At 47.8% G+C, this 25890-nt stretch overlaps 1 protein-coding gene across 6 annotated transcripts in view; it reads left to right on the top strand.

Moving 5' to 3' along the window:
* Positions 1–25890, top strand: part of HERC1 (HECT and RLD domain containing E3 ubiquitin protein ligase family member 1) — a 2088313-nt gene that overhangs the window by 1822507 nt on the left and 239916 nt on the right. For all 6 annotated transcript variants that reach the window (XM_078685198.1, XM_078685199.1, XM_078685195.1 and 3 more), the window contains exons 67-68: positions 5205–5327; positions 21354–21456. In XM_078685198.1, coding sequence (XP_078541324.1) covers positions 5205–5327; positions 21354–21456 — 226 coding nt within the window. The remainder of the gene's footprint in view (positions 1–5204; positions 5328–21353; positions 21457–25890) is intronic.

Here is a 25890-nt window from a genome sequence, read left to right as displayed (position 1 = left end):
CAAAGACCTTACACTGCTGCACACAGAAGAAAAAAATTAGAGGGAAAATTGATCATTATACCCTATCAGTAGGGTAGCTAATTTCCATAAGGTACCCATTTCATACTGAGTACATAGAGGATGATATTTTAATTGAAACGCTTTCCTCAACACAAAGATCTACACAGTATCTTCCTATGTTAAAAGGAAGGCTCAGGCATAATACTGATGTATTTAATGACCCTGCCAGATCTAGAATTATCATTTCTAGAGTTGATAAAAAGTATAAACATTCTCCAGTAGATCCTAATTATATTAGGAGTCAACTTACAGCAGACTCTTGAGTTGTGGCTACTGCTAGCAAAATAACAAACTCTCAGGCAACTGATGAAACTTCACCACCAGACACAGATAGCAAACATATAGATGCGGTAGTAAAAAGGGTGGCAGCACAATCATCTAATCATTGGAGAAATGCTAATTCAATATTATCAAGATACAATAGGGCACACTGGTAGGAAATTGAAGAACGTTTACTACATCTCTCAGAGGAACATAAAAAGAGGGCATACCAAATTGCATCAGAGGGTAAATTCCTCTTTAATACAAATATAAAATGTGCCCCTGATACTGCCAATACAGCAGCTAGAGGATTAAACACTACCCTTATACTAAGAAGACATGCCTGGTTAAGAGTATCTGGTTTTAAACCAGCGTACAACAATATTTACTAGGCCTTTCCTTTGATGGTGAGCATCTTTTTGAACCTTAGGTGGATACTGTCCTAGAAAAAATAGAAAAAAGACAATGAGACTGCTAAATCAATGGGAGCCCTACAAATGCAATCTCAAAGGGGCACTTTTGTTGCACCTCATATCGCGAGGATCAAAAACAAGTTCCACTGACACATCCACCTCCTATAACAAAATAAAAATTCAAACAGCTTCTCATATAGGATATTATAGGGGGTCCTATAGACGAAACAATAATAGAGACAGAGGTAAAGGAGGTTTTAACATAAGCAGTATCAACACCACGTCTTGACTCACCTATCATTACCCCGATCACAAAACACCTGTCAGGGGAAGACTACAGTACTTCCTTACCACATGAATAAAAATCACATCTAATCAATCAGTGTTGGATATCATCCAACAAGGTTATTGTCTGGAGCTCATGTCAACTTCTCCAAACATTCTACCTCCTGCTCACAGATTATCAACAGTCCATCAAACGATACTCAAAGAGGAAGTTCAAGCTTTACTAAACAAAGGAACATTAGAACCAGTGTCATTACAACATTAAGGTTTAGGAGTCTATTCCCTTTACTTCTTTATGCCAAAAAAAGAATGGAGCTCTAATACCCACCTTAGACCTCAGACCTCTAAGCAAGTACATTCTTTCAGAACATTTTCATATGGTTACTCTTCAAGACGTTATACCACTTCTATCCCATGTCAGAGTGCTTCTTAAAAATCCATCTGGGTATGGGGCTGGTTCTTTGTATTCCACCCTTCTTACAGGAGAAGGTGTTAGCCTATCAGGGTTTTTGTTCAAGTTTGGGGACCCCAAGTTTAAAAAAAAAATTAAGTTGAAGATTCTGCAAGGAATGGCCAAAATGTGGGCACAGATAACTAAAACCATTAAGGTAGGGTACTACAATAGCAGGACTCCGCTTTGGGATCTCCCTGAGAGTCCCGCTTGGTTGAGAGACAGTCTAGCGATACCGATTAAGGAAGCTGGGTTGGCTGTTTGGGGTGATTTGTTCACAGAAGGGGAGCTGCTCCCGTGGGAGTGTCTTAGAAACATCATTGGCTCCAACTTTGCTAGATTCAAGTATATGCAAATAGCTAGTTGGTCCCACGCATATGTTTCTCGTACAACGCGTGGAAATAAATTCCCCCTAGGAGGTCACAGCCAATTAATATCATCCCTAGTCGATAAACCTCCCGCTAAAAAGGAAATTTCATCATGGTATAACCTGATTATGGAAGAAAGGGATGGCGCTTTCTCATTACCAGAAGACCTTTGGTAATCTACCATAATGGGGTGAAATCTGCAAGTGCTCTGGAGCCTATCCTGTGGAATGTTGTGGGACGTAGAGAAACCATCTTGGCTCCGTAGAAATCACATCTTTACCATCCACAGGGCCTACTACTCTCCCTTAAGGCTTTCGAAATTTACCCAGGTGAGCCCGTTAACATGCCCTAAATGTGGTGTGGTAGCTGCTTCGGACTGTCACATGTTTTTTGAGTGCCCCGTTTTGTCAACTTTTTGGGAGGACATAAAAAGAACTTTGTCTTTATCTTTGAACTTGAACATAGTCCTCGATCTCCCACTGATTATCTTTGGTATTTTGGAGGGTCTCCAAAGTTCAGAGAAGAAGCTAGTTTTTTACTCTATCTTGCTTGCCAGGAGGGAGATATGCAGAAGATGGAAAGACTCTTTGCCCCCTACAATCGAAGATTGGTACACCTCTATCTTAACTGTCTCCAGATTAGACCTGGGTAGGTCTGGTAATTCAAACAAAAAGGCGTTTTGGCATCTATTAAATTGGGCACATTGAATGTCCGGGGTTTTTATTTTTTTTCTCTCCCCGGGTCCAATGATTAAGCCACTTGGACCCAACCCAGGGCCCGATATCATTGTGGAAATATCCACTCCTTTCTTGATTGGTTTTCGTCTGGTGAAATAAAGTCGATTGAGAAGGAGGAGCTGAGGGTTAAATATCGAGGGTTAAGTTGAGCCCTACCAGCTAATTATTAGCTGAGACAGCATCCCGCTCATATACCACTCAACTTCATCATGGAAACAAAACCATCGTGGCAAATGAGGACAAAAAAAAAAACGTTATACCACTTCTCCAACAGGGAGACTTCAAGCCTGCATTAGACCTAAAGGATGCATACTTTTACATTCCAGTTCACCCAGCACACACGCATCTCAGGTTTGCCTTCAATGGACACCACTTTCCATTCAAAGTGCTTCCATTCGGGGTCACCACGCATCCAGGGTGTTTACCAAATGTCTAGCAGTGTTAGCAGCCAATGTGCGAAGGTAGAACATACATGTCTTTCCATAGCTAGACGGCTGGCTTATCAACAGCAACGCATATAGCAAATGTTTTCAACACACAAACAACAATAAATTTACAACATCAACTAGGTTTTACAATATATGCAGTTTGATTGAAGTTCAATCTAGACAAAACGGAACTGCTGATTGTTTCACCTTCATGTGAGCCGAGTTTATTATCTACAGGGTTCTGGCCGTCAGTGTCATCTGTCGAAACCTGGGCTTTCACTTTAATTAATCAAGCAGGTGAATCAGAAATTAGCTGTTTTTTGCCTGCATTGAAGACTTTTGAGAAAAGTTGTACTACACTTACCAACTACAATATGGCCATTGCTGGTTCAAGCAATTATAATGAGCTGGCTGGATTATTGTAAAGTGTTACACCAGGGCTCCACTTCTAAGAATATGACTTTTCTGAAGAGAGTCCCAAAAATGGTGGCCATGATGCCACTGAAGCTTCCAAGGACGGCTCCTGAGACCATGGACAGCTATGGGTGTCTTGAGAGTCTTTTTCCAATGCTCTCTGTTTAAAATATAAAGCTTTACACTGCTTCAGACCTTTCTATTTACAGCATACATTTCTGCATTGCCAGCCTTGCAGAATCTCGAGGTTGTCTCTTTCTTGTTTGCCCCAAATGACAACGCAGCAGCGCAGCCTGACAGGCTTTTCTTTTGTAGTCGTTAGGGCTTAGAGTGCCCCGTCACCGCATATGCGCTTGATCTTCCAATTGCGGACTTTCAGGAAAGCTTTAAAAACGTTAGTAACCAATTCATTGATGCTATGTTTGCTGCACTTATTTTTCTTTCCTCTTCCCATATCCCCAGGCTGCATTTCTTGGCATCACTTTGCGCTCTAATAAATATTTTTGGCATTACATTTTACATTCTCTTGTGAAGTTGTTATTCAAGGTTTTTTTTGTATGCTTGTCTTATTTTATATATCTTCCAAATTTGTGTACTTTTTTTATTCAAATATTATATTGTTAGATGTCGACTGTACACAGCCGACTTTGTACACATGACATCGACCTGCCCCATGTAAATGTAAATGTAAATGTGCTGGATTTGTAAAGCGCACGGCTGCCCGTGAGCGTCCCGGCGCTTGCTTAGGGAACCCGTCCTGGTATTCCCCTGTGAGAAACCCCGGCAGGGTGTCCACAAGGTGAAAGCCAGGCATCCCACCGCGAGGGGCCGTGGTGGCAGCCTTTTGGGGCTCCGTCTCTGTCACGTATTGCGTCATTGCCACTTGATAAGTCAGTAAAGCTATGATTATTAAACAATCTTAAAGAATGGAAGAATGGAAAAACCAGGGCACGCATGGTGGCACTAGGAATGGTCCAGGCTAAACGCAGGATTGAAATTCACAGGAAGTCGCCACAGGACCTTCAAGTGCTGAGGAAGAAGAGGGATCTCCTAGAATGGGCTGTGGCTGCACAACACATGAAACGAGTGAGGTGGGATGACAAATTGGAAGAGAATTTAGAGATATGGGAGGGGATAACCAATGGGATCATGGGACAAGGTACGGGGGGCTTAGCTACCTGCGATTGAGGGCGGACACGACTGGGTTGGATCCTCTTGAGATGGTGCTATTGAGTAATCTGGTATTGCATTGTGTTTCTGAGAAGTCAACCGTCAATGTAAACTGCTGGAATGGTTGGAATGATTGTTAAACTATTTCATTTAAAAAATAACTACAAATGATATTAAAAAATTTATTTTGTATTGTTACGAAATGCATATTTGGTAATTCAAATTCTTTTGGCCTGGCCCAAGTTTATAAAAACTGATAATTCAGATAGAATAGTTTGGGTCTACGAGTTGCATACCGTGTCCTTCGTGATGACTTCTGCATGCCTCGTCTTAGCCTTTTTCTCAAAATGTCCAGGGTGCCTGGTCACAGTGATTATTCGGTTCTGCCTGCGTCCCGTGTGCTTTCTTGGTTTGAAAAGACTATATAAACCACTATAAGGCCCTGTTCTTGGGGCAGGCCTCCCAGTGTATGCTAATGAAGAACCTCTGACAAGCTGAATAACCGTACATGCAGATGTATGCTTAATGGTAAGATGAAAAGCGTGTGTTGTTCAGTAGAATATTTAACGTTTGTGGGCTTATAAAAATGTAATTGATTCTTTCTTGTTTTTGTACAGGTTGCCTGTGGATTAAATCATACTTTAGCCGTATCTGCAGACGGATTAGTGGTGTGGGCCTTTGGTGATGGCGATTATGGAAAGCTTGGTTTGGGAAATTCAACAGCCAAGTCATCACCACAGGTTAGAAATATTTAATCCCGCCCAACTTCTCTTTAGTACTTAGGGCAGTACTAAAACTAAGTTTTTATTTATTTCTCGGTTTTCTTACCTCAAAGTTTGACTTTGTCAAGTAAACCCAGACACCGTCCTGTGCATGACTCACTTTGTAAGTAGTAAGATGTCTTTATTGTCATGTAATCCTCTCCCTAAAGTACTGGTTTGATAAATGCAAAAAGCACTATATAGTGAAAACCCACAATGTTAGCTGCACCTTTTCTTCTATTAATTGGATATTTAAATATTATGTCAAATGTTTTTTATATAACAAACACTTGCTGTTGACCTAGTCTCTTACTGTTGCCAGCTGCCCTGGTTGTGCATTGCTGCCGGCTATCCTGATTGTGCCGTGCTGTTTGCCACAGTTGTGCCTTGCTGCCTGCTGCCCCGGTTGTGCATTGCTGCCGGCTGCCATGGTTGTGCATTGCTGCCGGCTACACCGGTTGTGCATTGCTGCCGGCTGCCCCGGTTGTGCATTGCTGTCGGCTGCCCCAGTTGTGCATTGCTGCCGGCTGCCCCGGTTGTGCACTGCTGCCGGCTGCCCCGGTTGTGCACTGCTGCCGGCTGCCCCGGTTGTGCATTGCTGCCGGCTGCCCCGGTTGTGCATTGCTGCCGGCTGCCATGGTTGTGCATTGCTGCCGGCTGCCCCGGTTGTGCATTGCTGTCGGCTGCCCCGGTTGTGCATTGCTGCCGGCTGCCCCGGTTGTACCTTACTGACGGCTGCCTTGGTTATGCATTGCGGCCGGGTAACCCTGTTGTGCATTGCGGCCGGCTACCCCGGTTGTGCATTGTTTCCGGCTACCCCGGTTGTGCATTGTTTCCGGCTACCCCAGTTGTGCATTGTTTCCGGCTACCCCGGTTGTGCATTGTTTCCGGCTACCCCGGTTGTGCATTGCGGCCGGCTACCCCGGTTGTGCTGTGCATTGCGGCCGGCTACCCCGGTTGTGCATTGCTGCCAGCTGCCCCGGTTGTACCGTACTGACGGCTATCTTGGTTATGCATTGCGGCTGGCTACCCTGGTTGTGCATTGCGGCCGGCTGGCCAGTTGTGTATTGTGGCCGGCCGCCCCAGTTGTGCATTACGGCCGGCTGCCCCGGTGGTGTATTGCTACCAGCTGCCCTGGTGGTGCATTGCTGCCGGCTGCCCCGGTGGTGCATTGCTACCAGCTGCCCCGGTGGTGCATTGCTGCCGGCTGCCCCGGTGGTGCATTGCTGCCTGCTGCCCTGGTGGTGCATTGCTTCCGGCTGCCCCGGTGGTGCATTGCTGCAAGCTGCTCTGGTTGTGCATTGCGGCCGGCTGCCCCAATTATGCATTGCTGCCAGCTGCCCTGGTTGTGCATTGCCGCACAATTTCATAGGTTGTGTATTTCGCAACCCTAAGAACAAAATTTGAAAATTGGAGATCAAAAACTATTAGTGTGAAGAGAAATAATGGATTAATCTCTCGAGGAGTTATGGCAGTGCCAGTGAGGTGTAGAAGCCGTAATATGAAATGAAGAGATGTCAGTCGAGCAAGTTGCTGAGTGAGCCATGAACTCTGCTCGGTGCCTTAGGGTGTTTGTTGAGTCATCTCCATCTACCGAACACAGGGAGGAAGGTATGGAGGGGATGTCAACATGTTTTTAATGTATTTTGTCTGGTACTTTGAGTTATCTTGTTAAAATGGGAGCAGGAACACTTTCCCCTTATTTCCATCTTATTTCCTGTGTATTAGTATATAAATTATCGAGCCTCTATTGTAGCTACCCCCGTGCACAATTTAGTTAACTTATCCCTGAACGTCTCCTTTGTAATGTCATCCTTATTGGGCTGCACTTGAACGAAAAGCAGTAAAGGAGACAAGGTTTTACCAGTGAACATAATGGCAGCGCGCCCTTGCTTTCGGCTGGGTGTTTGTTGCACCTTCCTCCTAACATTCCACGGATGGGCTTTAGACCTCAAGGTCCTTTAATATGATTGGTAGCATCGAGCTCCCTCGCCTGTTTGTTGACACCTGAGACTACACCTACTTTACTGACTTAATAATAATAGTTCATTTGTAAAGTGCCTGGCTACCCCAAAAGGAGTGTACCCGCACTAGAAGCACATCAGCAAGATTAAGTGAGACTGCTGAGCTAATGTTTGTACAGCCAGGTTTTCAGTCCTCTGCGGAAGGTTGGTTCAGATTTCTCTGCATATACCCAGAGAGGAAGAGTATTCCAGTTCTTGGCCGCTAGGTAGCCAAAGGATTGGGCGCCTATCCTAGCTTTCCTTATTCTGGGGAGCTTGAGCAGGTGTGCTCCTGTCAATCTTAGCTGGCGGCTGGGATTGTACAGGGTGAGAAAGTCGTGCAGGTAGCTGGGGCATTTCCCCTGTAGGCTTTTATATCTGAAAGAAACAGGTTAGTGTTAGATTCCTTACCTTGTAATATCCCCAGGCGTCAGACTGGACCTGGAAAGTTTTGCATAGCAGTAACCCTGCACGTCGGTAGGCGTCATCTGCGGCCCCGCGTCTGTCGTCTGTGTCGTGATCGCCGGAATGACGTTGTCGGAGTACTTAGACGACGCCCTCGCGCGCTGACGTCAGTTCTTCTTTTTTCCGCGCCAGCAAGCGCAGATCCGGGAAGAGCAGTACTCCTAGTCATTTTTTTACTACATTTTTTCGATCTTTTTTGGATCTTTCTCGAGTCGATCTTCGACTCGCGGTCGCGATAGGGATGCCTGGCATCTGAAAGAAACAGGTTAATGTTAGATTCTTTACAGTAGAATATCCCCAGGTGTCAGACTGGATCCGGAAAGTTTTGCGTAGCAGTACCCCTGCGCGTCGGTAGGCGTCGGGGTCGTGATCGCCGGAATGACGTCGTCGGAGTACTTAGACGCCGCCCTCGCGCGCTGACGTCAGTTCTTCTTTTTTCCGCACCAGCAAGCGCAGATCCAGGAAGAGCAGTACTCCTAGTCATTTTTTGACTAAGTTTTTCGATCTGTTTTGGATACTTCTCGAGCCGACCTTCGACTCACGGTGCCAATAGGGATGCCTGGCTTTAAGCCCTGCGACGACTGTCACCGCTTGATGTCGGTGACCGACCCCCACCGTCGGTGCCTTTACTGTCTCGGGGCCGACCATGATGACAAGTCGTGCCCCGACTGCCGGGCCTTGACCTCGAAGGCTAGGCGGGAGCGGTCCCGTAAGCGACTTGAGCTCTGGCAGTTGGCCCCGCGCCGATCGAAGTCCCGGTCTAGGAGGCGGTCGAGGGACCGGTAGCGGGGCCGCAGTCATCGCCGCTCGATGAGTCATCACCACTCGTCGGGCTCGATGTCCTCATGTAAGTCTAGGCATTCTAAAAAGAAGTCGAAGAGATGTCATCACTCTTCCGACCGACCCTGGCACAGTCGGCGACTCCGGTCCCGATGCCGCGGGGCTCCGCAGGATCCAGGCCTGGATCCGTGGCGTCACCAGTTGGCCTTACGATCCCTCCACTGGTGCCGTCACCAAGGGTGTCGCCCACGGCACTGTTCCCGCCCCGGTCCGGATCCGGCGTCTTTGATGCCGATAGGTGAGCAATTCACTGACGACCCGGCTCCATCTTTTTACCCTGACCTTCAGGAGATGGAGGACGAGGAGGACTGGAAGAGGTCTGAGGACCCTCTGGCACTGCAATGCCAGTTGAGCCAGGACTGGGCAGACAAGCTGGGGGAGGCCAGTGGTCTGGACACTTCGCCCGACACTGGATTTGTCTCCCCTCCTACCGTGGCTATGGAGGAGGGGGCTGCTTATAGCGTGGTGTTAACCAGGACAGCCAAGGCCTTGGCTCTTGAGCTCCCTGTCGCGGCCGTGAGGACTAACCTCCTCACTGAGGTGCTCAAACCACAGGCAAGCTCCTCTGAGCCTCTCCTGCAGTTTAATGAAGTCCTCACCGACATTCTGCTGGGCACCTGGTCCAAGCCCTCTAAAGGCATCCCTGTAGATCGGAACGTGGCCCGTCGTCACCGTCCGGCTCCGGGCGACTCCTTCTTTCTATCCACCCACCCCACCCCCGAGAGCCTGGTGATGCAGGCCTCTACCTCCCAGACCGCATTCCCGACCGCTCCCCCGGATCGGGAATCCAAAAGGTACGATCAGTTTGACAAGAAACTGTTCTCCTCACTGAGTTTGGGGCTGCGGTCTGTCAACACCACCTGCCTTTTGGGCCGTTACATCCACTCTCTGTGGGATTCGGTTGTGGAAGTGCTGCCGTAGTGCCCGGAGGAGGCCCGGGCAAAGCTTACCCAAGCCCTCGCAGAAGGGCGGGACGCAGCACGCTATTCCATACGGTGTGGAATCAACACCACGGACTCACTGGGTAGGGCGATTGCAACAACAGTAGCGGTTCGCCGCCACGCTTGGCTGAGGTCCGCCAACTTTTCAGGGGATGTCCTGGCAACACTCATGGACATGCCCTTTGATGGCCGCCGCCCCTTGGGCGACAAGGCGGACAGTGCGCTGGAGCGTTTCAAGGACTCCAGGGCAACGGACAAGTCCTTGGGCCTACGCCAACGCCAGCAAACTTCCTCCTCGCGCTCCTTTCGTGGCCAAGGAAGGGGCGCCCCCACACTTCCAGCCAGCCACAGGCCGCAGACTCAGGCTCACCGCGGTTGCGGACGTGGCTACCACTGTGGCGATACCAGGGGACACCGGCAGGTTCAGTCCACACCCGCACCTGCAGCATCTACCTCTAAGCCTTCCTAGTCCAGCATTTCAGGCCCATTCCACACCAGTGGGGGGCAGGGTCTGCCATCACCTCCCCCACTGGCGTACCATCACGTCGGACAGGTGAGTGCTGCAAATCGTCAGAAGGGGCTACTCCCTCCCCTTCGAGGCGACCCCTCCAGCCATGCCACCGCAGCACCACCGCATGTTGGGGATCACTTGCAACTTCTACAGGAGGAAGTTACGGCCCTCTTGGCCAAGGCGGCCATCGAGCGCGTTCCTGGGCCAGAAGTAGGACATGGTTGCTATTCCCACTAATTTCTGGTACCCAAGAAGGGAAAAGGAGGCCTACGCCCTATCTTGGACCTACGGAGCGTTTACGGCTTCCCTCGGAAGGGGAAGTTCAAGATGCTGACTTTGGCTCAGGTCCTAGCTGCCCTGGACCCAGAAGACTGGATGGTAGCTTGGACTTGCAGGACGCATATTTCCATATCCCCGTCCTGCCGGCCCACCGGCGTTACCTGCGGTTCACGGTAGGCCACGAGCACTTTCAGTTTACCGTGCTCCCCTTCGGCCTTACCAGCGCCCCACAGGTATTCAAGTGATGGCGGTGGTTGCCTCTCATCTGCGCAGATTAGGGGTTTCAGTCTTCCCCTATCTCGACGTTGTTGAATGCGGGCTCGCCCCAAACAGTCATCTCCCACCTACAGACTATGGCCGACCTCCTGCACCAGCTGGGGTTCTCCAACAACGTGCCGAAGTCGCACCTGTGCCCCTCTCAGAAGCTCCTCTTCATCGGAGCGGTTCTGGACTCAGCGCAGTTTCGGGTTTATCCACCCGAGCAGCGGGTTCGGGATATGCAGGCTCTGATTCTGATCTTTCAGCCTATATCCCGAGTCTCGGTCAGGTTGAGGATGCGGCTCCTGGGGCTGATTGCCTCCTGCATCCTACTGGTGCATCATACCAGGTGGCGGATGCGGGCTCTGCAGTGGGACCTGAAGTTTCAGTGGGCCCAGCATCAGGGCAACCTGTCCAACCACGTCCTGATCTCGGAGGGCACTGCGAGACAACTGCAGTGGATGCTCACGAACCGTGATTGGGTCAGCGGCAGATCTCTCTCCCTTCCTCAACCGGAGCACGTAGTGGTGACAGATGCGTCTATCCTGGGATGGGGGGCCACATGGGAGAGAGGGGGATCAGAGGTCTCCGGCGGAGTCCCGGCTCCACATCAACCTTCTGGTGCTACGGGCGATCCGTCTTGCACTGAAGGTATTCCTTCCCGCTGTCCAGGGAAGTGTAGTGTAGGTGTTTACGGACAACACCACCGCCATGTGGTACTGCAACAAACAGGGCGGGGTGGGGTCGTGGACCCTTTGGCAGGCGGCTCTGAGTCTCTGGACATGGCTGGAACATCAGGGCGTCACCCTGGTGGTTCAACACCTGGCAGGTTCTCTGAACGCCAGGGTGGACAAACTCAGCCGCCGGTGCATGATGGATCACGAATGGTGTCTGAACTCAGACGTGGCGCAAGGTCTCTTTCAGCGATGGGGAGAGCCTTGGTTAGATCTATTCGCCAGCGAAGAGAACGCGCAATGTCCTCACTTCTGCGCGTTGGAATTTCCAAGGCGGCACTCGCTCGGTGATACTTTTTGTCGCGAGTGGAGCTGCGGTCTGTTGTATGCCTTTCCGCCTATACCACTTCTGCCCAGAGTGCTGAAGCAGATCCGGCGCGACCGGGCCCAAGTCATCCTTGTGGCTCCGGACTGGGCACGAAGATACTGGTATCCCAGGCTACTCAGCATGTCAGTCGATCCCCCGATTAGTCTGCCTCTTCAGGAGGACCTTCTGTCGCAGCAGCACCACCCAAACCTGTCCAGTCTCCACCTACATGCGTGGAGATTGAGCGGCGGCAGTTGAGGCCATTTGACTTGCCTCCTGAAGTCTGTGATGTGAATCTGTCAGCCAGGCGTCCCTCCACAAAGACGGTATACCCCTGCAGGTGGAATACATTTGTGGCATGGTGCACAGCAAAGGCTGTGGATCCACTCTCTGCCCCCCTTTCAGAGGTTCTCCACTTCTTTCTGTCTCCCACCCAGCAGGGCTCCGCTCTGGGCACTCTTAAGGGCTACCTCTAGGCCATTTCAGCCTTCTTGAGGCTTCCTGACCAGCCTTCTCTTTTCAAGTCCCCTGTTGTACATAGATTCCTGAAAGGCATCACTCACAAGTTTCCTCTTGTTCCCTTTGTGATGCCTCACTGGGACTTGAATCTTGTTCTGACATATCTGATGTGCGCTCCCTTTGAGCCACATCATAACTGTCCTCTTCGTCTTCTGACTCTTAAAACTGCATTCCTGGTTGGCATCACCTCTGCCAGGAGAGTGAGTGAGCTCCAGGCTCTATCTTCTACACCTCCTTTCCTCTCTGTCCATCCGGACAAGGTTGTTCTGAGGACTCGTCCTTCTTTCCTGCCCAACGTAGTCACAGCCTTTCACATCGGGCAGTGGCTTTTGTGGGATTTGGAAACTGCGATCTTCCAAGAAGGACCGCATCCACTGTAGGACCAAGGTCACCGTGTGACCGGCATCCACCCGTCTCCGTAGGGTCTCTGTTGCAAAAAGGAGAGCGTATTCAGAAGAGAAGGATGCTCTAAAGCCTGACTGCGTCGGATGTAGAAGGTTGTGTGTGTTGATATGTTCCAATAATGGTTTGTTCACAACCTTTTCAGCTAGTTTAGATATATAGGGGAGCAGGGAGATGGGATGTAGGTTATCCTTTAGCTCGGGGTTGGCTGAGGGCTTTTTCTTTAGAGGTATGACAATCGCATGTTTCCATGGCATTAGAACCTCTCCCCATTTGAAGGATGCATCTATTAGTTGCTGTTTTTTGGGTAATATCAGTTTATTGCCCTCCTTTATTCTGTTCGGTGCCGCTGGGTCATCGGGGGAGCCAGATTTGATTTGTAGAGCCATTTCCATGAGCATCAGTGCGGAGGGGGTGAAAAACTCGCGCGAGGATGGCAAGCTCATCCCAGTCAATTCCTCATTTGGTTCACTGAGGCAGTTGCGAGATTCCTCATGGAAGGAGTTGTATATAGTGGATAATTTTTGGAAAAAGTAGTCTGCAATTACATTGCATCGCTCTTCAGAGCTGCTAGATGTTGTGAGTGTTCTCTCCAGGGACGAGAGCTCTTTCAGAGTGGCGTACAGTTCCTTAGAGGACTTTTCTGCCATTTCAATTCTCTTTGTAGTACATGGAGTGCCTCTTTTTGAGGAGGGAGTTGTATTTGTTTTGTGCTGTTTTATAAGCTTCTTTCGATTCTGTGGAGAAAGCTGTCCTCCATTTTCATTCCAGACGCTTACATCCCTGTTTGGCATTTCTGAGCTCTTCATTAAACCAGGGTGCTGATTTAGACCCTTGCCAAGGGGTCTTAGTGGTCCAGGTGGCAGCTTCATCAAGTGCCTCTTTAATCCACTTGTTTATTGAGGTACTTGCCAAATTGACATTGTTATTCAGTAGAGATGGAGTATTCTGAAGCTCTTTGGAAAAGCTCTTGTGGTTGAACTTCAACCAATTTCTGCGCGGACGGGTGGGAACAGTGTTTTTCATAGGGCATTGTTTAGGTAGGGTTATACAGAATTCTGTGAGGTGATGATCGGACAATTGGACAATGGTAGGTTGTTCCACCACCAGCCCCATGTGGTTCAAGAAAATGGGGTCTAGCAGGTGGCCTGCGTGGTGTGTTGGTGCCACGGATTTGAGTTCAAGCTTTATGCTGGCATGTTCTTCGCACAGAGTTTGTGCCTCGGTTTTGAGGTGATCCTCAAAGTGGAGATTAAGATCACGCAAGACCATGAAGTTGTTGTATTTAAGTGCCAGCTGGTGGCCAGATCCGTAAGATTGAATATGAAATCATTGAGGGGCTCAGGTGGGCGGTAGATTAAGAGACCATTCATTGCTGTCTCTTTGGCTCTCCTTAGGCTAAACAAAGCTGCCTCTGAGTTACCTAATTGAGCTTTTTCTAACGTGCATTTGAGGGATAAGTAGAAGATCATGGATATTCCACCTCCGCGATTTATGATACGGTCTTGTCATACCATAGTTGTTAGGGAGTGCCTCAAGTATGTCGGGCTGAGTCTTCACTGAGCCAGTTTTCTGTGAGAAACATGGCCTCAGGCTGGTGGTCAGTGAGGTAATCATGGATTTCTGTTTTATGTTTGACGAGTGATCTACAGTTAATGAGGGTGAGCTTCATGTGAGTTTGTTGTGAAGTGGTATTACGGGGTTTGAGACTGAAAGGGCAGCTGGAGCAGCATGTGGCCCCTTCTCCTGCATGTAATTGGTGTAAGCAAGCTCCTGCCAGAGGCTGCTCCAGCATCCAAAGGACGCTGCCAGAGAATCGCAAGGGTTGTGCAGGCTTGAAACGAGCATAGTGGGTGGCCCTGGCCCCGGACAATCGCGGACAGGCGCAGTGGGCTTGCCCTTGGCGCGCCGGCAGCGCGCCCGCTGCTCGCGTCCGCTCAGACATGCCACTTAAGTAGTGTGGCTGTGTCAGCTGATCGCGCCAGCCGGGAGAGTTAGGGGGAGGAGCATGGGCATCCACAGGGTGGGGCAAGGAGGGCGCTTGCCCCCTACAGAGTGCTCCTCCTTGCCCCCCCTTTGGACACCCATGCTTAGTGTCTTTCAGTCACTGCCTTAGTTTGCTGCTCATATTTGTATTCACTCTCAGGTGTGCATTGATAGTAGATTTATATATTTATAGTGTTCTGGCGTATGGTGCTTGCATCAGGAATTACCTTTTGTTAAAGGTGTAAGTTGTACTTCCAGGTTTGGGCGGCTGTCTCTGTCCTTTCTTGTTTTCCTGACACCGCTGGTTTCTCCGGTGGCTGCTGTTTGTTTGCGATGGGTCAGATTCTTGGCTCTTTCTGCACCTTCACCAGGGAGACTGGATGTGTGCCATCGACCTGCAGGACGCCTACTTACATATACCTGTCTCAGTGGAGCATAGTACATTTCTCAGGTTCCAGATAGCTTGTCACCACTATCAGTATTGAGTGCTTCCGTTTGGCCTCAAATCCGCCCCCCGGACATTCTCCAAGTGCATGGCTGTGGTGTCTGCCTTCCTCCGCAGACGGAAGATATTCATCTACCCATACCTAGACGACTGGCTCCTGAAAAGCTCCACACCTGTTTTATTTCAGAGCCATCTCTCATACTGCCTCAACCTGATGCATTCCTTGGAGTTGCAAGTCAACTACAAAAAGTCGGGCCTCAACCCCACCCAATGAATACACTGTCTGGGCACCTCCCTGGACTCCACAGAGGCAAGCGTGTGTCCTTCGGAGGAGAGGTTGTCATCAATGCTTCTGAAGTGCCGCACCCTTCTCGACACCCAAAGTCCTACAGCCAGACAAGTGTCGTCACTACTGGGATCGATGGCCTCGTGCATCTACATTGTGCCCAATGCTCGCCTTCACATGCGGCATCTACAGCAGGCACTCGAGGATCAAAGGTCTCAGAGGTCAGGTCACTGGGAAGATTGTGTCTCTCTCTACCAAGTTGCCAGCGACTCCATCAGATGGTGGATGAAACGCTCTCACCTGCTACAAGGGGTTCCGTTTCATCAGTCGCCTTCAACACAGACAGTGGCACAGATGCCTCAATGCAAGGCTGGGGAGCTAATATGGACCAGCTTCAGGTACAAAGTCTCTGCTCCGAGACAGAAATAAGCTATCATATCAACTTCTTGGAGCTATGGGCGGTCTATCTGGGGCTCAAGTCCCTGTACCCGTCTCTTCATTCCAGCCACATTCAAGTTCAGACAGACAACACAACAGCGATGTTCTATCTGAACAAACAAGGAGGCACCAGGTCACGAGTTCTGTCTCTGGAAGCTCAATCCATTTGTCGGTGGCTACTGGCGAGAGGTCTCTCCATCATTGCAGTTCACCTTCCAGGGACCCTGAATGTTCAGGCAGACGGTCTGAGCAGAGACTTCGTAGAAGCACACGACTGGGTGCTCAACGAAGACGTCGCTCAGGAGGTCTTTCGGCAATGGGGAGTGCCAGACATCAATCTGTTCGCAGACACGGCAAACGCGAAATGCCCCGTCTTCGCGTCCAGATTCTGTGCTCAACGAAGACGTCGCTCAGGAGGTCTTTCGGCAATGGGGAGTGCCAGACATCAATCTGTTCGCAGACACGGCAAACGCGAAATGCCCCGTCTTCGCGTCCAGATTCCCCCAGCAGGGATCACGGGGGAATACACTTTTGATCAGCTGGTCTCAGACATTGCTGTACACCTTTTCTCCACTCCCTCTGATCCCGGCGGTGATACATAAGTTCTACAGGACCAATACCAGGATGATCCTGATCGCACCGGAGTGGCCACGCCAGTGGTGGTACCCGGATCTCCTCCAATTGTCAGAGGTTCCTCACCGGAGGCTGCCCTGCCGCCCAGACTTACTGACCAAGGACGAGGAGAGGATTTTTCATCCCAATCTCCCTTCCCTTCGATTGACTGCATTATTATTATTATATTTAATTTTATAGAGCGCGCAGCTACCCGGAGGTTTCCCGGCGCTAAACCAACAAGGGAGGTGTGCCTGCCGAAATAGTTTATTGATTGAATAACCAAGTTTTTAAATCCCTGCGGAACTTTAGGTAATTAGGTTCAATCCGAAGGGGTAGAGGGAGAGAGTTCCACAGGGATGGGGCCAGAAAAGCAAAAGAGCGACCACCCATTCTGGCTCTCCTAATCCTGGGAATCTAGAGTTTGTGTTGATTGGACGAACGAAGAGTGCAGGAGGGAGAGTACAGATGAATCAAAGATCTCAGATATTGAGGGGCCTTGCCAGTATTAATTTTGTGTATAAAACAGAGAGCCTTAAATTTACAGCGACTATCAATGCAAAGCCAATGAAGGCTACGGCGGGAAGGGGAGGTAGAAGACTTGTAGGGTAGTTTAAATAGCAGACGGATTGCCATGTTCTGAACCGTCTGCAATTTACGGATTACCTCTTTGCCCGCCCCAAGAAAAAGAACATTACCATAGTCCAGGCGAGATGTTATTAGCGCCTGGACTACGGTTTTCTGGGTGTCCATAGGAAGCATCCATGTGATTTTCTTCAACCATTTGAGAATAGTTGTGCAAGTGGAAGAGACTCTAACAACATGTTGCCTCATGGACAACTGGTCATCAAAAATGATGCCCAAGTTGCGAGCTGTTTTAGATGGGTTAGGAGGGGTGCCCATTTGAGAAGGCCAATGAGAGGGTCCCCATAAGGCGGTGTTGTTGCCAAACAGAAGAAGTTCTGTTTTCCCTCCGTTCAAATTTAACTTGTCATGCATCCAGGAGGCAATGTTGTTGACACCATAGCAGAGGGAGGATGTAGTGGAGTGATGGCTGGTGGAGAGTGAAAAGATGATCTGTGTGTCATCAGCATATGAATATATGGAGAGCCCCGCTTGCTCCGCAATAGTAGCCAAGGGTCTGACATACAAATTGAAGAGAAGGGGGCCCAAGATGGAACCTTGGGGAACACCGTATGCTGATTTGTGGATTTTGGACGCAGAAGTAGCCGAGAAGACTTGAAACGTCCGGTCAGACAAAAAGCTGGTAAGCCATCCAAGGGCAGAATGAGTGATGCCAGAGGTCTTGAGGATGTTAACCAGAATGGGGTGGGAGACCGTATCAAATGCGGCACTTAGATCTAGTAGAATAAGTGCCACGGTCTCCCCTCTGTCCACCAGATGACGAATGGTTTCAGAGACTCCTAGAAGTGTGGATTCTGTAGAAAAACCCGAGCGAAAGCCAGATTGTGAATGATGTAAAATATTATGAGATTCAATGTAGCTGGTGAGTTGTTTGTTTACGTGCTTTTCCAGAATCTTAGAATAGACTGGAAGAAGCGAAATTGGACGGAAATTGGCGGGGTTATTTGGATCTGCATTGGCCTTTTTCAGCAATGGTATAACCATTGCGTGTTTCCAAGAATTGGGGACCTTGGCCTCCCTGAGTGACGTATTCAATAACTCCAAGATGAGCTTAAGAGAGGAAGAGTCTAGGGTTAGCAGAATTTGGGGAGGGATGGGATCCAAAGGGGAACCGGATTTGATACTTCTAACTATGTCATGTAATGTAGAAAGGGTCAAGGGGTCCCAGGCAGTAATATCCAATTCCGCCGACTGATGATAGCACGGAGTGGTAGATATGATAAGCTCAGGGGGAAATGGGGGGGCATTAGGGGGACCAAAGTCAGCATATATATTCTCAATTTTAGAAACATAAAAGTCTGCTAAGGAGTCACATTGTGCTTTATCCAAACACGGGGCCTTAGGTTGACAAGTGGCACCAGAGAGTTCCTGCACCACCTTAAACAAGGCTTTGGGACGATTTTGGGCATTTAGAATAGATGAATTAACATATTCAGACTGCATGGCTCCTGAGGTCATCCAGTATGGCCACCTAGACCTTTCGGCTGACTGTATGAACATTCTTAGAGAAGCGAAGAGGCCCTCTACCAGAAAGTCTTATGCTTTCAAATGGAAAAGGTTTTACATATGGTGTAAGGACAATGCTCTTGATCCGATTCAAGGTCAGGAGCGGGTGATTCTCCCATACTTACTACACTTGGCAAGGTCAGGCCTGAAGTACCCCTCCATCAGGGTTCACTTAGCTGCTATCACAGCGTATAGGAAGTCTTCTTCCCAGACCTCATTCTTCCTAATGCCTGTGGTCCAAGATTTCCTAGAGGGGCTTAAGAAAGTGTTTCCACCAGTAAGGTCCCCCTCTCCTCCCTGGGAGCTTAACATCGTACTTAACAAATTGATGGGTGCTCCTTTCGAGCCTATTCATAAGGCATCTTTTCAGCACTTGACCTGGAAAGCTGCTTTCTTGGTAGCCATCACCTCAGCCCGCAGTGTGAGATTCAGGCCCTGTGTTGCAAGGAGCCTTACACGGTCTTTCATGCAAATAGAGTGGTGCTGAGAACTCATCCAAGCTTACTGCCCAAGGTGGTCTCGGATTTCCACATCAATCAGACCATCACACTGCCTACTTCCCTCAACCAACTACTCCCCCGGAGAGATCTTTACACTCCCTAGATCACCAGAGGGTTTTGAAATTTTACCTTGCTAAGACTCTTCCACTTAGGAAGTCTGACCGGCTCTTTGTTAATTATGGTACAACTAATACCGGTCTGTCAGCTTCAAAATGGTCTATCTCTACATGGATCGTCTCCTGTATAGCTCTGTCTTACCAATTAGCTAACAAAGTTTTACAGGGCAAACCACGTGCACATTCCACTAGAGGGAAAGCTTCTACCACAGCTCTCCTTCGCAACATTCTGATATCTGAGATTTGCAATGCAGCTACATGGCGCTCAGTACATTCCTTTACCCGCCATTACTGCCTCGATTCAGATGCACAGGCCGATGCCCAAGTGGGACAGGCCTCTTTGAGGAATTTGTTTGCATAACTGCATTTTAAATGTGATATTGATTCATGTTTTCTGTGTACTTGGTTGCTCGTCCGCGAGACTTTGGGGATGGGCTTGCTACTCTATTCATAGATTATGACTATTGATGAGTATCCCCTGGATGAGAAGGATTAGTTACTTACCTGTAATCCTAGTTCTCATCCAGGGATATACTCATCAAAGTCATAAGCGACCCACCCACCTCCAAGGACGAGCATTACTTAGAAGTGTTTTGTTTAATGATTACGGATCTGCACACATGCACAGGCACCTCCAAAAAGAACTGACCCAACTGTCACCTGTGGTGCATCATGGGAGCAAGGTGTCTCCTGCAGGTCTTAAAGGCACGGTACCCTTACTCGAAAGCCTTAAAGGCAAGGTGCCAGTTTTTTCTTTGTTGCTTAGTATTCTGCTGCAGCCCAATGGCAAATGCCTGCAATTACAGGTTTTCTCTATGGCAATAAAGCATTGTTTGTATGACAAATGTTTACTGCTCCTGCTTTTCCTTATCAGTTGGGAAGGTATGATGTCTCCATGCAAACATGTGTAATTTCAGCCTTTTTTTTGCCAGGTTGGAAACTTTTTAGGCTGCAGTTATATGTTTCACATATGCATATATATGTATATATATATGTATTTTCTATATGCTCCGGGATCCCGCACATGGGAGGGGATTATTCATAGATTATGACTTTGATGAGTATATCCCTGGATGAGAACTAGGATTACAGGTAAGTAACGAATCCGTTCAGAGCGGGTATGGGTTTTGGGGTGCAAGGGGGGACATTTTGAGGTTCAGGGCAGGTATGGGTTTTTGTGTGCCAGCGGGACAATTTTAGGGGTCAGGGCGGGTATGGGTTATGGGTTTTGGGGTGCCTGGGGGGTAATTTTAGGGTTCAGGGTGGGTATGGGTTTTGAAATGCCAGGGGGACAATTTTAGGGGTCAGGGCGAGTATGGGTTATGGGGCGTAATTTTAGGGTTCAGAGCGGGTATGAGTTTTGGGGGGGCAGGGTTATTTTAGGGTTCAGGGTGAATATGGGTTTTGGGGTGCTAGGGGGTAATTTTAGGGACCAGTGCGGGTATGTATTTTGGGGTGCCACAAAAGAAAGAGAAGGCTGTGGTAGAACAACTCTATGGTGTATGAGATCATATGCGGCCTGCTACCTGCCCCCATGGCTCCTCCTGCGCCCCAGTGTTTCTTGTGCCCCACCTGGCACACATTATGTCGGAGGATGGTGATAACGTTAACATTTTACCCGCCCTGGAAAAATATCTGCGGACGCCCATGGGCAGGAGTCACGTCCCTCCACACAATCTCACTTCTTTCTGGTGCGAATACTGAACTCATGTTTTCATTCCTTTTTGTTTGTGTGCGTATGTTCTCTTTATCTAGAACACTTATAATAACAGGATTACAGCCCCTACAGAAGTGTTTGAAATGTTTAACTGACAGGGAAGCCTGTGCTGAAGGTATCGTTATTTACTAGCGATAAACCCATGTGTTCAAGTGGAGCAGTTGCAGTTAGAATCCAGGTCTCCCGCATTCATAGCTGTCCATTTCCCAGGCACATCTCCGTAAATGTAGGGTGCTTGTAGAAGCCAGGATGCTGACCAATTGTGCTGACCTGTTGTGATTTAGGGGTCAAACGACCTTAAATTACTAAGTTCTCAAAAGGCCAAGCGGTTCTGTCATGTAATTATTGCTTTTGGGTAGTCAGATTTAACTGGTAAGGACTTAAACTGTTATTCAATACGATTGTTTATTTGAGCCTTCATGCATCAGACATATATAATTATATTAGTATTTTATTTTTCTATCTACCGTTATATCTTTATTATGCTTTTTTCAGAAAATCGATGTTCTGTGTGGAATTGGAATTAAAAAAGTTGCCTGCGGGACGCAATTTTCGGTTGCACTGTCAAAGGATGGGCATGTGTATACATTTGGGCAAGGTAAGAAAGGCTTTTCAGTTGCAAGTTACATGCCTTTTAATGCTAGTAGTTATTTATGTCTGCTCATTTTTTCCTATGCATGTCGCTAGATAATTTATTACTACAAACTTGTGTGATAGGGTTTTTCCCGCCATGTTGAATGGCAATATGTGGGAGATCAGATGGAGTTAAAAGGGTGGGGATAGACATTTTTGTAAACCATATTTAACTGTGACTCATCACTAGTGTTGTCATTGTGTTTTCAACCTTGTTGATGTTTTAAAAGCATTCATTCAGTGACAGCTAAATGCCCTTTAGCAGTTTGCAGCATTTTTCAATACTCCTAGCTCCATTCAGCGAAAACAGTGAACAAAAGAAGGATCAATTAGAAGATTAAAGTCACTTCCAGTTATAAAGCGTTGACTGTACTGTGCCAGTGAATCAATAGTGCACCAAGTAGGGCCTTAAGAGGATTTTGTTATTACTGTGCTGGGGTCAATCCATCTCCCAATCATTTCTTTTGACTGTCATACAATCACTGATTTCGGGTTATGATAGTAACGCCCTTTACTGTGGAATTAACGAGGACCACAGATCTAATTGTATCCAAATGTGTCCCCTTAGTAGTGTGATTACCACTCTGACTCTGATTAGGAAGCACTCCCTAGGCTTGCAGGCCATTGACATTCCCTGTACGTATTTCAAATTGTGGTGTTTACAATACTATCAATTTCAACGCTTCTGAAGATGGCGAAATCTTGATATAAAATTACGGGCAGGAAGATTTTTACACTATCATTAGGGGTCTAATTTACGTTTTTCATTCTCTTCCATGGCTTCCCCCCCACTTTTGTAGTAACCGTCCCCAGAGAGAGCCAGAGTCACACCGAATGAAACTAATTACCTTGGATCTGAATGGTAAAAAAGCATAAACATGAATTTAAAAATGTCAAATATCCAATGTAAGTGGACGTAATATTGTAGCCACTAATCATAAATGTTTGGTCAACCATGTGTTAACTGATTATCGTGTACAAACAAATGTTGACCCTGCAAGATCACAGTTTAGCGAAGCCATCTGGCGTGTCAGAATGGGAAAAAAATTGGGCTTTTGGATGCAACTGCTAACAGTCAGTATGGGAAGAAACGCCCCAAAAAATTCTGGTCACTAATTAACCATGTCCCAATTGGTCCCAGAAGAACCATGAGTGCAAACATCTTGGAGCCTATGTGGGCCTCATACCTTATGGCTCACTTCTCCACACAAGCGACATGTCCATTGCCTCCCATCACACTGCCAAGCAAGCTACCCTTGAATCACAACGTAAGCTAGTCATATGGCGCACCAACTTCTGTCATGATCATCAGCAACATGGAAGAGTGATGCTCTAGCAAACCAAGAAGACTATTAATTATGGTGCCCCTGGCCCCAATGGGCTTCCCACAGCTTTGTTTGAATCTGAGCCTGTACTGTGGTCTGAGATACTAACTCCGCTGTTCAAATATTGCCTAACAGCTAACACCATTCCCGACTCCTAGAGAGGCTCCATTATTCAACCAATTTTTAAAGGAAGCTTCAAATCCGATCCCTGTAACTACCGGTTGATTGCACTAATCGACAATGATGACAAGATACATGCAACCCTGCTTCTCAATGACCTCGGAGGATGGGTGAGAGAACTGGGGATCATCCCCCTGAATCAATGCAGCTTTAGAGACAGCTGCGCCACCACTACCAAGCGAATGGCCCTTGCCCTAATGTGTGACAAAGCTATTAGATAGAAAGGAACACTCTTCACCTGCTTCATAGACTTTAAGGCCGCATTTGATAGTATCGCTAGAAGTCGGCTGTGTCCTACCGGACATCTTGCTGAGGGCAATAATAGAGCTACACTCGAACACCTGGGTGCAGATCAACCTGGGGGACGGTCGCTGCATGTCCAGGAGGATTCGAATAAACTCTGGCCTATAGCATGGCTGTGTGTTGGCCCCCTTGCTTTTCAACCTTTATATAACAGACATGTAAAACCACCTCAATGAAGCAAATTGCCACACCTCCAAGCTTGGAGGGCAAAGGATGACTCATCTATTATACGCAGACAACTTAGTGCTCCTCATCCAGACAAAGATAGGTCTACAAGGACTATTATCAACGCTTCAGGGCTACACAGCAGCAAACATGCTTGGCATTAACCAATCTAAAACCAAAATGGTAGCCTTTAGCCTAAAATCTGGCTTGACGAATAGGTGGTATCTTAATGCTGACGTCCGAGAACACAGCAAAGATTACAAGTACTTGGGAGTCTTCTCAGACAGCAGGTGGTCTTTCACCCACCACAATCACTCGACCAACACTAAGGGCTCCAACCTACTGTTCGCCTTCACGTCCGTTGCTCAGAAGCTAGAAGACTCCAGCCTGACCCGCTGCTCAAGGTAATGAAGGCAAAATTCGGCCCTACTCTAGCTTACGGCAGTGAAGTTACTCAAGGTAAAGAAAACGAGCCTGTTGACAAACTATCACAAGAATCTATAAATCAGCCCTGCGTCTGCCAAAAAGCGCATCTCCAGCCCATGTGAGAATAGAATTCGCCATTACCAAGCAGTCCTGGGCATCTGGAAGTTACTTTTTCAACTTCTGCCACCGACTTAGATTGGCACTGCCGGATTCTCTGCACACCCTAATCTGGTTCGAATAGAAGCAGTCAGGACAACAATCGGCATATAAGATCCAATTAGACATCCTACTGAGGGACTTCTCACCTTGTGTGCCCCAGGCATGTCTCATTCCTTTCAGCCCTCCCTACCTCAATACACAAAATCCTGTCTGGGGTGGTGCTAGCACCTCCCAAGGCAGGAAACCCTTTGTCCAGGCCTCCCTCGCTGGAAGGACTCCCAGCAGCAGGAGGTCAGACTTGTGTCTGTGGTGGCAGCATCCATTTTGTGATATTGAGGCTTCCTTTAACTTTAACCGGGGTTCACAATTACATACATGTCGTGTCCCTCTAAAATAGTCGAATGCTACCCCCGTCGCCAGAATTGGCGAGGGGGTAGTATTCCAATTCGTATGACACCTTACTCGACATGTTTTGATAATGCTATACCAAAGTTAGCATTCAACCGCGAGGATTAAAATGCACTTAAGAGTATATGGTATAGCGTTATCATGGAACAGCTATAAGGACTTGGTTCCGCAAGCTGCAGACAGGCTCAGCTCATGCTAGAGCACCATCTAACATAATTCCAAGCACTCTGCCTTCAGGATTGATAAGGCCTGCCATAGGAGTGACTGATAGGAATATATGTGTCCATTTTAGGGTTAGATATAGGTATACTATATCTATAGCAAAGGGTGTTTACACCACCTTGCTTCAGCTGTCTTACCAGCCAGTTGTGTCTGTTTAGATGGCCAGCCAGGGGTGGCATAATACATGCTGCAGCCCCTGGTAGGCCTTGGGTTTACCTATGCTCTGGGTACCTAAGGTACACTGTACAGGGGCTGATAAGGTGTCCCAATACCAATTGGTAAATGCACCTAAAGTACATGGATGTCAATTTAGAGAGAGAACAGCTAGGCTGTGGGTCTGATTAGCAGGCCCACAGCCAGGGAAAGTCGTAAACCAGTGAAGCAAAAAGCAAAAATCTGGGGTGACCTTAGGATTGCAGACCCTACTCTCCTACATACAGCAGCAGACACCCAGCCTCACAACTTACTCTCTGGACATGGAAGTGCCGGAATCTACATAACAGATGCTTGGACTAAATTGTGCAATTATTTTACAGGGCTGCAACACTCCAGTATTCCAACTGTTGCAAAGAAGGCTGGTTGTACCACCGCTCGTACTTGAAAAGGCCTTTTTTAACAGTAGTTAGTATTTTAAATACCTGCTCCTTAGTAAAGGGTTTTATTAACTGTACATTAAATATCGCTATGACTCTGGCGTCCTTGAGTATCTTCAGTCCTCAGGACTCTTGATGATACACAGTTAATCTCTTAATCTGTATAGCAGCTATCTGATTTTCTTAGCTTCTACCAGCAAGCAAATGTGGCAGGTTTATTTTTATATCAAGGATAAAGTATTAGCCCCTCAAATAGAACAGGTTTAGTTGGTCAGAGGTGCCTCATCAATTGCCTTTTCAGCAGTAATTGCCAGAGAAAATCACAGAGCTGTACATAACAGATGTTATTACTTCTCAATTTGTGATACTAAGTTTACTGTTCTGCTGGAAATGGAAGGCTGAGCTAGACTTGCTGGGATTCAACTTTATGGCCCGCAGATGACAGCCAGTGTATTCAGTAAATGTGAAGCTCATTGAGCAATCTAGGCAGATGTGAAAAGTTTGTTTGATAGAGACATTTCCCTTGGTATCTTCCCCTAGAGGACTACTAAATAACTTTATGTTGACTCAATGATTCATATTCTCCAAGCTCTCCTGCTTTCTTTTGGAGGGTTATCT

The sequence above is a fragment of the Lissotriton helveticus genome, chromosome 3_2, assembly GCF_964261635.1.
Source record: "Lissotriton helveticus chromosome 3_2, aLisHel1.1, whole genome shotgun sequence".
Lineage (NCBI taxonomy): Eukaryota > Metazoa > Chordata > Amphibia > Caudata > Salamandridae > Lissotriton > Lissotriton helveticus.
The sequence above is the reverse complement of the archived record's forward strand: the minus strand, read 5'-3'. Positions and strand labels throughout refer to the sequence as shown.